Source organism: Scyliorhinus torazame, chromosome 19, assembly GCF_047496885.1.
Source record: "Scyliorhinus torazame isolate Kashiwa2021f chromosome 19, sScyTor2.1, whole genome shotgun sequence".
Lineage (NCBI taxonomy): Eukaryota > Metazoa > Chordata > Chondrichthyes > Carcharhiniformes > Scyliorhinidae > Scyliorhinus > Scyliorhinus torazame.
In genome coordinates this window covers 108,165,632-108,182,399 of record NC_092725.1, presented here as the reverse complement: position 1 = coordinate 108,182,399, position 16,768 = coordinate 108,165,632, and the positions used below count along the sequence as shown (strand labels likewise).

Below are 16,768 nucleotides of genomic sequence, written 5' to 3'. Positions count from 1 at the left end.
GGCATCGGCCGAGATGAGAGAGCAAGGTGATAAGGTGTAGGAAGTGGAGGAGTCCGTGTCACAGCTCAGCGACCAGCTCACCTTGATGGGGATGAGCTGCGGAGGGTGGTGGAGGTTAACAGAGGGCTCCGAGCAAAGCTCGAAGATTTGGAGAACCGCTCGAGGCAGCACAATGTGAGAATTGTGGGCTTGCCCAAAGGGACAGAGGGCTCGAGGTCAACAGAGTACTTCACTAAGATGCTGGTGGAGTTGATGGGGGAGGGTGAGGACCCCTCCCGGTATGAACTGGATCGAGCTCATCGGTAGTTAAGGCTGAAACCCAAAGTAAATGAGCCAGCAAGACAGTAATTATCTACTTCCATAAATACCACGTGAAGGAGAGAGTGTTAAACTGGGTGATGCAGAAGCGGGAGGTGCAGTGGGCTGGTGCTAGATTTCAGATATACCAGGACTTGACGGTGGAGTTGGCGAAGAGACGAGCGGCATTCGGCGGAGTCAAGGCGACACTGCAACTATGGGGTGCGATTTGATATGGTATACCCGGCGAAGCTGAGGGTGACGTACAACACCAAAGATTTTTATTTCGAAACGGTGGAGGCTGTTGAGGCGATCGTGAAGGCAGAAGGCTTGGGACAGAAGTGAGGAGTGGAGCTGGAAGAGAGATCGTGGACTGTGATTTGGGAGCTGGAAAATGTATAAATGTTATAACTTTCTTTTCATTGACCTGTATTGTAACTAACTTGACTTCACATTGTTATAGAGTTTAAGTTTTTGTTTGGTTTGATTGGCATTCTTTGTTGCGACGGTTATATGTTATTTTACTGAATGTGACGTGCTCCGGAGAGTGAACGCCTCCACCTCGTACGCGAGGTTGGTGCTGATACAGCTGAAGGTGGTATATAGAGCACACCTCAAGGGCGAGGATGAGCCGGCTCTTTGAGGGGATAGAAGATGTGTCTGAATGTTGCGGGGGCCACACACCCGCGAATCACATTCATATGTTTTGACCCTGTCCAAAGCTGGAGGATTACTGAAAGGAGGTTTTAGGGTAATCTCTAAAGTGGTGCATGCGAAACTGGACCCGGGCCCTAGGGAGGCCATATTCGGGGTGTTGGACAATCCGGGGTTGGAAACGGTGCGGAGGCAGATGTTGTAGCCTTTGCCTTGTTGATCGCCCGAAGGCGGATCCTGTTGGCGTGGCAGTAGGACCTGCTGGAATTCTTAACTCTTGAGAAGGTTAAGTTTGAATTGAGGGGAAGGATGGAGGGGTTATACAATTCATGCGCGTTATTAGTTATGCACTTTCAAGAATTGGATTACATCGAACATTGGGGGGGGGAGGTGTTGGATGTGTTAATGGTGGCTATGGGTGATACCTGATTCCTTTTTGTTATTTGTTTATGTTAACATGCGGGCTGCTGTTTGGGGTTTGGTGAGAGGATGGGATTGTTGTTGTTGATCTGGGGATTGACTTTGTATTCGTTACTACTTAGTGTTTATTGTTGGTGGGTGTAAATTTGGAAGAAAATGTGAAAAGGAATAAACATTATTTTAAAAAAGAGGAGCATAGAGATCTTGATTTTGGACTGGAGACGATCACCGAGATAGGATGGGAGTGAGTCCGTGGAGGGATTTGTAGCTCTGAGCACAGGGCTTTATGATACCCTGGGCGGGTGTGCGGTCAATTCCAGCCCCACAGGCCCCGTAGTCCCAACATAACTGAATTAACCAATAATTTGTATTCATTTTCTGAGATCTTTGGCCCTTCACTACTCCAATGAAGTAGAGGCACCAGATTTGTAAGTGAATAACTTTATTTCTAACAAAAATTGAAATAAGGCATGCAATGCTTAGAATAATGGCCAGCTAATCTACTACTCTTTCCCCCCCCCCCCTCCCCTTTCACCGTCCCACCCTTTAGCCAAACTCATAAAAGACCAACACATGCAGAGGGAGGGTGTATTTTTATCACCACGTTTCTTCAAAATCTTCCCCTACACCAAAAAGGATCAAAAAGATTCTTTAAATGGTGTACAAGGATTTTCACTCCTTGACTCCTTTGCAGCCTTAAGTAGGTGCTATTCAGGTCAAACTAATATTTCAAGTCATACCCGGTATAACCTATATTTACAAAGAAGATTTTACCTACTTACCACTCAGTAGCTTCAATCCTGGATCCTGCTTTTCTGAGGTTTAGTAAGGTAGACTTTCACTATTTTGTTATAGCCACTATTTCAAGTTAGAGTAAATTTTTTACTTTATTTTGTTTCGAAAGATAAAATCACTTACAACAAGTAAAAGATCTTGCTACTCGAGTCCAGTTCGGGTTGATCAGACCTTCTTGGCCCCCTTGGCATTCTCTCTTCCTCTTGGTGTTTGTTATCAGCAGTCGCGGTTCGCTGTTCGGCTCCTCAGTATGGCTGTCCCCATGCACCGAAGTAGCTGCAAAAGCTAATGCTGGCAACTAGCGATTCAGGGTATTTATTACCCTTCTAGAAGCCTCACTGGTTACATCTCGTTGCTGTGGTGTTAACATGAGAATGCTTTAATGTTAACATGACCGTAGCCCGTCAGACTAACTTAAAGAGAACACTGGCAGGGAAGCTTCCTACTAATTATTTTGTTGTATTTCAGCCTTTCAATGCCGTATCATTTTTAAGCATTGCATTTTCTCATATTCCTTTCAAATGTTTCAAATGACATTCTTCCCATTTAACAATTTTACAAAATGTGTTGGCTGCTTTTTGGGAAGAAGCAGTTAGTCAACTGGCATCTTCAGATTTCCACTTTTAACTGATGTCATTAAGTTTCTATCATTCACAAATAAACATTAATTCAAATAATTCAAACTTAAGATTCTGGCAATTCTAATCAATTGCTTGCCAAAATAATTAACTTTTATCAAAGGGCGGAGAATTTGTCCCCTTTATATAAAAACTTGCTAGAATTTCTCTGACTTGAAAGAAAGGTATCGGGTTACAGCATGCGCTGTTTCGAGGTGTTATCTCAAAGTCTGTGTGATAACCACTGTCTGCCGTCTAAAATTTTTTTGCTGCTGTTAACCCTTTGAGGGACTTCTGCCTTAACTTCCCTTTATCATTTTTAAGCATTTTACATTCATGGGATCTTTTTCCATTCTACTTCGCTTTTTGTCATATTCCTTCGGGTTGATCATCAGACCTTCATGTTTCAAATGACATTCTTCCCATTTTACTTTACAAGGGGGAGGGGGAAAAATAATCAGAGGATTCAAATGAAGTGGAAGATGAGTGTCCTTGCTTCGGATGTTGAAGTCATTGCAGCTACAGGCTGACCACATAGGATGCTGAGTAATTAGAACCGGTTGGATCGCTATTGGTGATCTTCTGACAGTGACTTTTAGTCAGAACTCCCAGCTGTAGGATTCCCTCTGGGGAGTCACTTTAATTTATATTAATCTGGGCATTCACGCAAAAGAACAGCCTCAGGCCTGTGTAATTCCTATTCGTTTCCAACTCCACCAGAATGACCAACAGCTGTTCTGACATAAGAACAGGGTTCCCCACATAAGATTTTCAAAGGGTTTGTAACAGGCGGCAGGGTGGCACAGTGCTTAGCACTGCTGCTTCACAGTGCTGAGGACCTGGGTGCGATACCGGCCCGTGTCTCTATCCGTGTGGAGTTTGCACATTCTTCCCGTGTCTGCGTGGGACTCACCGCACCCCCCCCCCCCCCCCCCACAGCCCAAAGATGTGCGGGGCAGGTGGATTGGCCACGCTAAATTGCCTCTCGTAAAAAAAAAAAATTAAAAATTTTAAATACACAACTGACCCTGCCTTCACTTGTGGCTTGTCTGGATTTCCTCAAGATTTTCTTTAGCTCCCCTCAAACCGTGTTCTCAGCTTGAGCTTTAATCTTACTTGATTACCAGTCTCACTAGAATGTCCTCCAGCTTTACTGGTGAGAGAGCAGGGTCTCCAACTGGGTGTTTGAGAGAAATTCACCCTTTCTGGGAGAGAGAAACTCAAAGAGCCTCCTTTAGTTCTGAATTCAAAACAAAACTAAAACTGGAAACACAGTCTCAGAGGAAGGAACATTCCAGAGAAAAAACTGACCAATCAGCATGATCCATTGTTCATGCTTGGCAATCTGACACAGTCCATTGGTCAACAGCCAAGTCCATCAAGATGTCATCATTGATGTCAGATCAATCAGCACATCCTGATGGAAGTTCTTTTATTTTTAAATTAAAAGTGAAGTCCATCTTAAAGGCATAGGTCTCATTAATTGTCCATTTACAAAAATTGAAATAACAGAATAACAGAAAATAAAAGGAAAAAACAAGGGACAGACAGAATTAATAGGAGGATCCTTACAGGGATGATATGGGAACAGTAGGTGTTACGAATGAAGACGCAGGCAGCAGAGCTTTATATGACCTTTAGTTTATGGAGGGTAGAATTTGCGAGACCAGCCAGGAATACATCAGAATAGTCAAGTCCAGAGATAACTGAAGTATGAATGAGGGCTTCAGCAGCAGACAAGCTTAGATAGGGACGAGGTTAGGTCATGTTACTAAGGTGGAAATAGACAGTCTTCGTGATGACGTGATTGATATCAGGAGCTCATCTTGGGACTAAATCTGACAGCAAGGTTGCGGACAGACTAGTTTAATCCCAGACTGTTGCCAGGGAGAGGAATGGAGTTGGTAGTTCAGAATGGAGCTTGGCGAGACGACTGAAAATAGTGACAACACGGGAGAAATCTGATATGGAAAAAGAATCAAGTAGGTGGTGCCTAATATATAGGTGGTTTAAAAAAAAAACAATGGTAATATGATATGAAACATTTCGCAAGCAACTTTAACGTGTTTTTCTCTGGAACAATGCAGCTAATGGAGCATTTATAATTTGCAATCTTAAAGCTGGACTTGGAAATAACAGTGTCAAGATCTTGTGCAGATACTGAAAGTTAAACCCCGAGCATCTGGGTTATATAGCTTTTAAATCTTTTGCATTCTACAGCTATGCCACTGAAGTGCAAATATTGTGCGACTTATTTCTACTTTCCAAAAAAGATCAATAAGCAGAGGGAAGAGGTTTTTAAAAAGAATCTAATGTGCTGGAGAGAGAGAATGAGAGAGAAATCTGTACATTTACTTTGACCTCTAGTTTCTTATTGCTCTTTCATACTTTTCGAGCCGGAAGCAGTGTTAGTACAGAGGTTTGTCCCCCGTAAAGTATGTTAAACGTGCTTCTTACAGCTTTTTATTTTTCACTAGGCAGGAATTGTCTCACTAATGTCAGATCCAGCGCTACTTCTGATCTGCAACTTGAAAGTTTAAAATAGAACAAGGGAGAACTGAGACACCACTAAGTTGTTATTATTGCGTTGTTATTACAATTGGTCGGGAGGAACCTGTGTGTCAGAAATTAGGTAGAATGTTGGGAGGATGAAGAGCAAGAGCAGGAATTCAAATTTATGGGAGGGCGCATGCTTGAAGACTAGATATTGAAGCCATGATATAGCAAGGACTCAATAGAATATATTTGGAATGAAATGTGACGATGATGAAAAATAGTTATTCGAATTTATTTTTTACTGTAGAAAATGATAAGCAAATTTATTCTAACTGCTACTATTTCACAATTTCATCAATTTTAAAGGTTTGTTTCCACTGGTTGGTAAATCGGTAACTTAGGTCATTGACTCGGTCTCATCATCAATGATCTCTAAATGTTCTCTTCTGCATGGCTTGTTCATCGCTATGCATGGTACCGTGACTCTTTGCATGACGTTACCCCCATGCTCCCTTAAAGAAAATAGCTTGTTTATGGACTGCAAAGTATCTTCATGATTGCTTCATTGCCGCACGCATGTGGGGCTTCGAGGGAGCATTGTTCATCACTTATTGCAATAAGAGGGAGATGACTAAAGTTTTTAAAATCTTTAATACAAGTAAGTAAACAGTTCAGTGAAATTTGATGTACTCGATCAGAAGGCGCATGAAGAACAAAAATGCAGAGGGTGGGAATGTATGATCAGGAATGGTCTTCTTCAGCACATAGGACCTCTGTAGTTCACAAAACAGGGGCCATTAACTCTCAGATTACTTGCCTACAGTGAAATTTTATTGAGGCTGTTTTTTCAAAAGGCTAATAATGTACACTGTGACGTTTTGTATTGGGCCAGAAATCATTAACTTTCAACTTTTAAAAAACATTTGGAGTACCCAATTCATTTTTTCCAATTAAGGGGCAATTTAGTATGGCCAATCCAGCTACCCTGCACATCTTTGGGTTGTGGGGGCGAAACCCACGCAAACACTGAATGTGCACACCCCACAAGGACAGTGACCCAGAGCCAGGATCGAACCTGGGACCTCGGTACCGTGAAGCAGCAGTGCTAATCACTATGCCACCGCGCTGCCCTAACTTTCAACTTTTATATCAGTTTTATAACTGAATGAAATGAAAAATGAAAATTGCTTATTGTCACAAGTAGGCTTCAAAAGAAGTTACTGTGAAAAGCCCCTAGTCGCCACATTCCGGCGCCTGTTCGGGGAGGCTGGTACGGAAATTGAACCATGCTGCTGGCCTGCCTTGGTCTGCTTTCAAAGCTAGCGATTTAGCCCTGTGCTAAACAGCCCCTGCAGTAAATGATCAGAACAGACACAGTGGGCTGAGCGGCCTTTTAAGTTAAAGAGCAGTAATGCTTTCCACTACAGTGGTAGTAGACCTCCATTAAATGTAGTGAAAGTGAGCAACTGCCTAATGATTTCACTTATAGTTACTAGCGAGGCTATTCCCAAAGTACTGGAGTTCGATTGGTGATGGTTTTTTGTTTCGTCATTCTTAATTCTTGAATAATTAGTTTCATCTTGCCCTAATTTGACTAAATTCAAGGAAGTATCTTAGTTGAGTAACCATCCCCTAGAATTACTTGTTACTCGTACACACATTATTTGAGGGCATTACCCAATTTGCTTTTGATTATAGCTTTAATCCATTTAACATGTAACATCCAAATCATGAGCTTGGTCATAGAAATTGGGTTCCCCCCGTCCCTCACTTTTATTACCAAATTTTATAATTTCGTTATTTTTCAAGGTCTCCAAGTGCTTCAAATTTTTCAACATTATCAGAGGTTTCCCCTTCATCTCTGTCCAATAATTATAGCAGCTTCAACAACAGAAAGTAAGTAGTACCTCTTCAGAACTGTTTGTAAATGTCTCTGCATGTAATTATTTTTGAAGGTGTTTTGGTTTGTGAATTAGGTGGTGCCCACATTTTTGGACATAGTTTTTGGTCACTGATGCTCTTGTCATGTATTTTAATCATAAAATTTCTACAGTGCACCGACCCTCTGAAAGAGCACCCTATCTAGGCACATGTCCCTATCCTATCTCCGTAACCCCACCTAACCTTTTGGACATAAGAGGCAATTTAGCATGGTCAATCCACCTAACCTGCAGATTTTGGACTGTGACAGGAAACCGGAGCACCCGGAGAAAACCTACGCAGACACGGGGAGAACATACAAACTCCACAAAACCACCCAAGGCTGGAATTGACCTGGGTCCTTGGTGCTGTGAGGCAGCAGTGCTAACCGCTGGGCCTCAGTGTCACCCCGATTTGGAATATTTGGAATAATATTTGGAATGCTGTAATAAAGAGTGGCATTAATATATTGTCAAAACGTAGCAGAGCCTAAATTTTGTTGCGGCTTGTGATTGGTAGGTTACCATGCTTTGTGCTTGTCAATGATGGCGTAAGGAGATAGTGTTTAAATGAAAAGATATATCATGGCTTGGAAAGTTCTCCATATTGCAATCACTTCCATATTGGAGGTTGAGGAATTTTATAGCTGGCACGCAGTTGTTTAAAAAAAGCTGGAGCTGCAGTTACTTAAACCTCCCAGTGTTCTGTGTGCAAATGAGGAGTACTTCCTTGGAAATTGCATTTGAGCTGAAATGAGCCATTGAGAAACAAAGACTATTCTTCATTTCCTTTGTGTTGGAATATATATAGTCATTGTGATCTTTCTTTCCTCCAGAGTATGCTATCAGGTGACATAAAAGGCTTCCATCTTTGACTATTTGGGTCGTTGTATTTTAGGACTTCAGCGTGCCTTTGAACTAAACCGGTTATAAATGCAACTCGTCAATGGCATTTAACTATTTGTTTCAAAGTGGCCAAGTTTCTGAGGCTGCAGGAACAGAAGTGTAAAGGAGGGCATAAAATAACCTAAAGAGGTGAAGTAGTCTGGTAATAACCTTGCTTCAATATGCATGGATTTATTCTTTGCTGGCAACTATATTACCCTTAGCTATGTGATCTAGTTCAATCCTGATAGGTTTATGATAGTAGTGCTTACTGTCCAAATCTTTCTGCGCTGTACTGTTCATGAATTGTTTTGATATTAAAGAAGTTCATTGACAGCTTTAGCATTATGGTAAATGTGGCAATTTCATCTGAATCACAGGAGATGATCAATAGATAGATTGGAACATGAAGGAAGATTAAGAAATCTTGTCTTTTTAATTGTCTCTGTTTAGTGGCTTTCAGATAATCAAGATGTCCTCATTCAGCTATGATGTGCAAGCTGTGGAAAATTAATGAATGCAGAGCATGGTCATCAGCAAAAATAGACAAGGGTAGATAAATTGACAGATCACTGATGTAGAATGAGAACTGACTGCAAGAGAGGACAGAGCCTTTTGAGTTAATGTGAAAAGAGTCTGAAGGATCGGCCAGAGTACAAAAGAACAATTTTGAAGGAAGTTAATTGATCATGACCATTTATTTGATGGGCGTCCTTATGTTGGTAAATCACCTAGACATGCCTAGCGTCACACTTCTTGGAGGTGCCCTGCCCAAGACCATAACACAATTCATTGAAGTGTTCAAGGGTAGAGCGGCAGAGAGATGTAATGTAGATGGCATAATCACCAGTGGAAAACTGCCAAAAACCATCCTGCTGATCATTAATTTGGTCAGAAATGTAAGGGTAATTGATAATTTGTTAACCTTGGCATCCATTGGTTTTGAAGGTACCCAAATAAGAGCAATAGGGTGATTGAATTGAACAAATTCATAGTAAAGTAATATACTGTTCAAACTGCAACTGTAGAAGGCTCCTGGACCTTTTTCAAGCATAGCCAAAAATAGCATTTAAGTTGTCAATTGAAGCTGTGGCAGAGCACACAACCAGAATATTACTTCCTACTGTCAATTTTCTGTTCCAGGTTTAAGCAAAATTCACAAAATTAAGCAAATAGAAGAAGTATGCTCCAGCCCAATTACAAGAATATCCTATTTGCAAAATGCATGGTCCTGTAATCAGAATATTAAGATACTAGAGGGTTAGGTTGATGTGCAGGTAAGAGGCTTCATAAGCAGTCAAGTATGTTGTTGTAACCGGCTCTCATTTGGCCAAATCCTTACTGCATATGTGCCAAGAGTTTTTCAGGGATTACCAAGTAATGTTTGTGAGCCAGTGGATAAAAGGAAACCTTGGTACAGATTCCTGAAAAAGCTGAACTAACGGCAAACATTCTTTTAAATTTAGAAAATCTATTCCACGGGAGCCAAGACAATCTGCTTTTGATTCCCACTTTCCACCACTATTGGAAAATCGCAAGCAAAGCATAACGGAGAGATTTATAAAAGTAAAAAAATTGGGCGGCACGGTAACGCAGTGGTTAGCACTGCTGCCTCAAAGCGCTGCGGACCCGGGTTTGATCCTGGCCTCGGGTCACTGTCCCTGTGGAGTTTGCACATTGTCCCCATGTCTGCATATGTCTCACCCTCATAACGTAAAAAGATACACAGGGTAGGTGGATTGGCCACACTAAATTGACCCTTAATTGGAAAAATAAGAATTGGATACTCTAAATTTATTTTAAAAAAGTAAAATAATTGAAATATTGCACATATTGGATAAATTTATTTTTATATATATTTGTAATAGTGTTTTTTCATTTTTAACAAATAACATAAGCCCTCAAAATTGGCACAGTACAGCATAAATGCTTCTGCATTCATGCATACAGAAAAAGACAGGAGATCTTTGACATAATTGGTTCAGCTTAATCACTAAACTTGATCCTCCTGATTATACAATGAAAAATGATGAACTGATAAGCTAGAGGATGGGAGAGAAAAGGATAAAGCCATGAAAACATGGTAAAATGATGAACACCATCATGTGTAGCGAGTTTAGGACAGTGGTGCTATGTAACTTATGGAAAACCTTATGGGAGCAAGCAGACATTATGGAACCCATAAATTGGAGATAGGGTTCCCACATTTTTTGGAATGCATCCAATTTAGAAGGGAAGTATGTGTGTTAGGAACTCCACTGGGATATATTCCGTGATAATTTCATGCCAGTTCTGAATTGAAGGATATTTATTGCTAATCCAGGAGCAAAAGATGTTCTTCCATGCCGCAAAATTTAGGAAATTATACAGCCTTTTTTCATCAGCATCAATAATTCTCCTGTCTGGGACCCCCAGAATTAACGACAAAGGATCAAATTCGTAGAATTATCATGGAATTTACAATGCTGAAGGAGACCATTTGGCCCATCGAGTCTACACCAGCCCTTGGAGGCGAGGTTTCTTTTTGTTCCATATGAATGAACTGAGAGTCCCATTGATTTCCTTTAGGACCCTAACAGGCAAGAAGATTGGTGGCATCTGTAAAGGATACAATAACCTAGGCAACACATTCATCTTGATCAGCGCTGTACTACTCAACCCGATATCAGCAAGGAGGGTCAACGGTGCAGTTCCTATTTAGTAGACTTGAGTGAAAGTGGGAAGTTGTCCCATACAGATGACTAAGGGGGAGAGTAACCAAACACCTATTAAGGAAACCCTGAAGGGGTTAGCAAAGGGGAGAAGGTCTCCCTCTAAGCCTTCCAATGGCATAGCCACAGACTCAGTAAAATTGATTTTATAACCCGAGAAAAGGCTAAATCTACCCACCACATCAATAAAGTGAGAACAGAAGCATCTGGCTTAAACACAAATGGTGACTTGTCATCCATGTATAGAGTAATCCTATGTTCCTTCCCTCCCGTGTAGCCCAAGGAGCGAGGGATCCTGTCTCGGGGCTCAATAACTATTGCAAACTAACGGGGATAACGAGCAACTGTGCCTGATTCCTCGCTGGAGACAGAAATTCTCACCCGAGAGCTTTCAGAAAGCACTTGTATCCACTTAACATACTCTTCTACCAACCTGAACTCCTGCAACATATAAAATAAATAATTCCATTCCACCTGGTCAAAAGCTATCCCTGCATCTATGGAGATCACTGCCTGTTTTTGAAAGACCTGAATGGTATTTCATAATCTCCTAACATTGTCACATGAATTTCCGTCCTTTATAAATCCAGTCTGATCGTCCCGGATGATCATAGGGAGAATTCCTTCTCTGCACAGTGCAAGCACCTTCGACAACAATTTCAAATCTACATTTAGGAGTGAAATTGGCCTTTAGGATGCGCATTCTTCAGAATTTTTGCCTGCCTTCAGAATTAAGGAAATATTCACTTCTCGGAGCGTCTGCGGCAGCAGACCTGCATCAAATGAGTGAATACACATGCCTTTAGCAAGTCTTTACACTCCTTATAAAATTCACATCCAAAACCACCAGGGGCTGGTATAGCACAGTGGGCTAAACAGCTGGTGTGTAATGCAGAACAATGCCAGCAGCACGAGTTCAATTCCCGTACCGGCCTCCCCGAACAGGCTTTTCACAGTAACTTCATTGAAGCCTACTTGTGACAAAAAGCGATTATTGGGCGGCACGTAGCATTGTGGATAGCACAATTGCTTCACAGCTCCAGGATCCCAGGTTCGATTCCGGCTTGGGTCACTGGCTGTGCGGAGTCTGCACATCCTCCCCGTGTGTGCGTGGGTTTCTTCCGGGTGCTCCCACAGTCCAAAGATGTGCAGGTTAGGTGGATTGGCCGTGATAAATTGCCCTTGGTGTCCAAAATTGCCCTTAGTATTGGGTGGGGTTACTGGGTTATGGGGATAGGGTGGAGGTGTTAACCTTGGGTGGGGTGCTCTTTCCAAGAGCCGGTGTAGACTCGATGGGCCGAATGGCCTCCTCCTGCACTGTAAATTCTATGAGGTCCTGAGGTCTTACCAGATAAAAAATCCTTGAAGGCAAGAGCCACCTCCTCTCTAGAAAATGGAGCATTCAGGACTAACCTTTGGTCCTCTGAGATTGTTGGGATTGTTGCTCCATAGGTTTTATATAAATCGGCATAAAAACCTTCAAATGCCTTGTTGATGTCCCCTGTTTTAATCACTCTATTGACCTTGAAGTTTAACACAAGGGGGATATCCCTAGGGTCCGCTATCTTCCTAGTAAGAAAAGCCAGCACCTACTCGGTTTGTTTCCAAATTCATATAACTTTTGTTTGGCAAACTTTAAGCTCCTCTCAGCACTTTGATTTAACAAGGAGTTCAATGCTGTTTGAATTGCATTCATTGTTTTCAGCATCTAACTGTTAGCATTCCTGCCTCTCTGTTTAGCCACTTTTACGTCCAGCTGGGCGCTGTCGCTCCAGCGTTTTGCACCTTTTGTTGGCTGTATAAGAAATGATTAGGCCCCAAGCATAAGCCTTATAGGTTTGCCACAAGATAGAGGGCTTACATCAGAGAGGAAATTGACCGAGAAGAAGAGAATGGGGGAGGGGGCGCGGGGCGGGCGAACGGGCCTTAAATAAAAGTTCCAGGAAAAATGAAATGAAAATCGCTTATTGTCACAAGTAGGCTTCAATGAAGTTACTGTGAAAAGCCCCTAGTCGCCACATTCCAGCACCTGTTCGGGGAGGCTGTTACGGGAATCGAACCGTGCTGCTGGCCTGCCTTGGTCTGCTTTCAAAGCCAGTGATTTAGCCCAGTGTGCTAAACAGCCCCATGAGAGTGATTGGAAATCACAATACTACCAGTAGAGCAGGAACTGAGCGTAGAATTGTTTTTGCCGTGAGGAAATAATTTGGCGAACCATACACATCAATTACCGAGACAATTTCCCCCATATTAAAGTCCCAGAACAACCACGTACCTATCCCCACCCCCGTCTTTCACACTGTGCTCCATTTTGAAGGACGCGTTTTATTGACTAACACTGCACCCTGACTACTCTTCGTGAATGAGGCCAAAAACACCTGCCCCACCCAGTCCCTCTTCAACTTTAGGTGCTCCTTGTCATCTAAATGAATTTCCTGCAACAAAGATGTGTCAACTTTCTCTTTTTTTAAGGAAGGACATCTTTTTTCTCTTAATAGGATGATGAGGTACCCCTCCGCAAATTCCAGAGCAAATTTTCGAAGTAGCTACTGCCATTGCTAACTCAACTGAAAAAATATAGGATAAGATTTTTGCCCCCTATTCAGGTGTGCATCAAAACATACCTCCCTCAGCTACAGTTATACCAGAGGCCCCAGTGACACATTGTAGCTTCATTGTCTCGGATGAGACTTACCTGTACCATTTCAGAAGCTGGATAACGATTATTTAACCACAGAACAAAAATAAAACATAAAACATTCGTGAAGGCATTAGTTCTAAGGGGGTATTCCTCAACGGATGTGAGACCTTGTAGGGTTATTCCAATAACCTTTCTATCATTTCTCCCAGGAGTTATTCCCATCAAAAAAAGAGAATAAGATATACCAGAATAAGAGTGAGTACCGATTGCCCTTCCCGCAGTTCTAACCCCACCGATTAGGACTTAAATCACTTGCCCATCTCCCGGCAGTGCCAATAGTCATATTTTTCATGATTAATTCAAGGAGAACATAAAGCATTGACTGCCATCATAAACGTACAGATAAGAACAAAAGACGGGTATAAATTATACTGCCCTATTACCATGGTACCTACACAGCACACCCCTCAACTATACTGAAGGATGCTTTCCATTCAAGACAAATAGGCGCCCTGATATTCTTAAGGATAAAGCAATTTATATAGTGCTCGATTGCCAACATATCCCTATTAACATGATAAATAGCAACATAAGATCAGGCAGGAATCCTAATAACAAGGGATAGACTCCGGTGTTTACAGTGAACTGCAGATTGTTACTCCAGATTATTTCCTTCCATGGAGTTTACAAATGCCAAGGCATTAGCTAGATTGTTGAATGTCTTCACAAAGTTGTTGGATTCCACCGCAGGATAGCAAGATAAAGCAGGGCATAATTCACTCCGGCCTTGAGTCGCTTTCTAATTTAATCAAAGCCTCTGCGTTTCTGTTGTATCGTCACTGAGAAATCTTGGAAGAAAGAGACCATTGCCTCCTTATAGAGCAAGGCCTCACCGTGCCTTGCTGCTGCCAATACTCTTTGGTGATCGCCGAATTTCTGTAAACGAATAGAAACATCGAAAATAGGAGCAGGAGGAGGCCATTCGACCCTGTGAGCCTGCGCTGCCGTTCATTATGATCATGGCTGATCATCCAACTCAAAAGCCTAATCCTGCTTTCCCCCCATATCCATTGATCACCTTCACCCTAAGTGTTACATCTAACTGCTTCTTGAAAACATGTAATGTTTTGGCCTCAACTACTTCCTGTGGTAACAAATTCCACAGGCTGACCACTCTCTGGGTAAAGAAATTTCTCCTCATCTCTGTCCTAAACAGTCTACGTGTATCCTCAGACTGACCCCTAGTTCTGGACACACTCACCATTGGGAACATCCTTCCTGCATCTCTACACTGTATAGTCCTGTTTATAGGTTTCTATGAGATTCCCCCCTCATTCTTCTGAACTCCAGTGAATGTAATCCTAATGCGATTCAATCTCTCCTCATCCATCAGTCCCGCCAACTCAGGAATCGGTCTGGTAAACCTTCGCTGCTCTCCCTCTAGAGCAAGATAAGGAGACCAAAGCGGCACACAATACTCCAGGTGTGGCCTCGCATTGTATAATTGCAGCAAGACATCCTTGCTGAGGAATTAAGAGCTAGAGATGCTGATTGTCCCTAGGCCTCAAAGACAGGATATGATATGTTCTTTTTAACGTAATACGCCTAGCTTTCATATCCAGCTTAAGAAAACGTGACAACCAGCTCTCTCACAATTTAAACAATTACCTTTCACTCCTTCTGGCAAATCGACGACTCAGACATTTTTCTTCTGGCTTCATTCATCAGATCATCCAGAATTACTGATGGCAAATGTATTTTAACCAATTGGGTAATGCTCAGTTTGGTTTTTAAGTTCTCTGGTTAACAGGAACTGTGCACATACTCTAAACTTACATGAGAATTCTCAGCTTCAGTTGGGAGTTCCTAGTTTCCCTGTGGCATAAAAATAACAGTCTCCAGTTGACTCATCAAGTTACAGGTGATGAGGCTCGGGGCAAGATGTTTTTACAATACTGATACTTCTAACAACCATCCAAACTAGTGCTTTTCTGAGTATTCCATTCTTGATCCTTCTGAGTTGTACATGTTTTGCCTTACAAGCTATGCCCTCCTACATTCTAAGCTGAAATCGGAACTTAGCACACGGTTGCACAGGAATTTAGCAACGGAAGTAGATCATTCAGTTTTTCAAGCCTGTTCTGCCAGTTGGCCTTATCCTTGCTGATCTGTACCTCAGCTTCATTTGATTCATACCCCTTGCCACGTATGATTCTGCAAGTGCTAAGTGCTTTGCACATAAGGATGTCTTACACCAATCTTTTATGCTGTGAGGAATAATAACTGGTGCTTCCCCTGAAGCATATAACATATTGTAGGTCTGCACATGGTGGTGGAAAGATTGTAGTGAGGTATGTGATGAGTCGTGATATTCTATCCACAGTGTAGGGTTTACATGTTAAAACCCTACCATGCAAAGAAGTGGAAGTGATTTTTTTTCTTGTTAGAATCGAGTGAGGTCCTTGGTAAACCAGGTCAATGGTTATCACAACTGAACCCAATACTGCTGTTGCCCCCCCATCTGGTTTTTTGTTCAAGTAATCATCCACTATGTGGTAAGATCAGTAAGCTTCAACAGGTTCTTGAATCTGTGTTGTAATAGCTTCACATCCAGCAGAGTTTGCTCGCTAATTCATGGTTACTGCAGTCAAGCCCAACTAAACAAGACTAATCTGGGAGCTGCCTGATCTTTGTGGTTTTGTCTACTCTGCACAAGCACCGAAGACCATCAGGGGACCTGGAGCAGAGCTGCAGGGACACATTTTCTTAAAATAACCAATGTATTGAGGACTGAGTACTCAAAGTATTGACGATTTTGAGTACTGTTCTTTTATGACCAGTTGGATAATTGTGTGGAACTTTTCCAGCCAAATTGGATTAAGAAAGTAACAGTTATCCCAAGAGAATCTAAAACGAAAAGCTCTGTGGTTCAGTTTATTCAAAGATCATTTTAAATTGATGCCTGGTATGTTTTGATTATGCTGTTGGCTTTCTGTTATGTGGATATAAGATATTAACAAATTTTCTATCCTTTTTTCACTTTAGTTAAAAAGGACAAAACTAACAACTTTAACTAGCTTAAGCAATTCAGACCTTCGAGCCTGCTCTACCATTTAATAAGATCATGGCTGACCGAACACTTAGTAAATCCACTTTACTGCCTTAATTCCCATATTGATTAAAAACCTGTCGATCTCAGCCTTGAAAATGGTGAAGTACTTGGCCTCCACAGCTTCCTGGGGTAAAGAATTCCAAAGATTCACCACTCTTTGAGAGAAGAAATCTTTCTCATCTCCGTCTTAAATGAGCACCTCCTTATTCTGCGATTGTACC

At 41.9% G+C, this 16,768-nt stretch overlaps 1 protein-coding gene across 11 annotated transcripts in view; it reads left to right on the top strand.

The window, feature by feature from the left end:
- The window catches only part of LOC140396417 (ubiquitin carboxyl-terminal hydrolase 15-like), a 231,410-nt gene that overhangs the window by 100,773 nt on the left and 113,869 nt on the right, over positions 1 to 16,768 (top strand). Inside the window, exon 7 of one of the 11 annotated variants that reach the window (XM_072485038.1) lies at positions 7,089 to 7,175. The exons of the other annotated variants lie outside the window; for them this stretch is intronic. Coding sequence (XP_072341139.1) covers positions 7,089 to 7,175 — 87 coding nt within the window. The remainder of the gene's footprint in view (positions 1 to 7,088; positions 7,176 to 16,768) is intronic. 11 annotated transcript variants of the gene reach the window in all.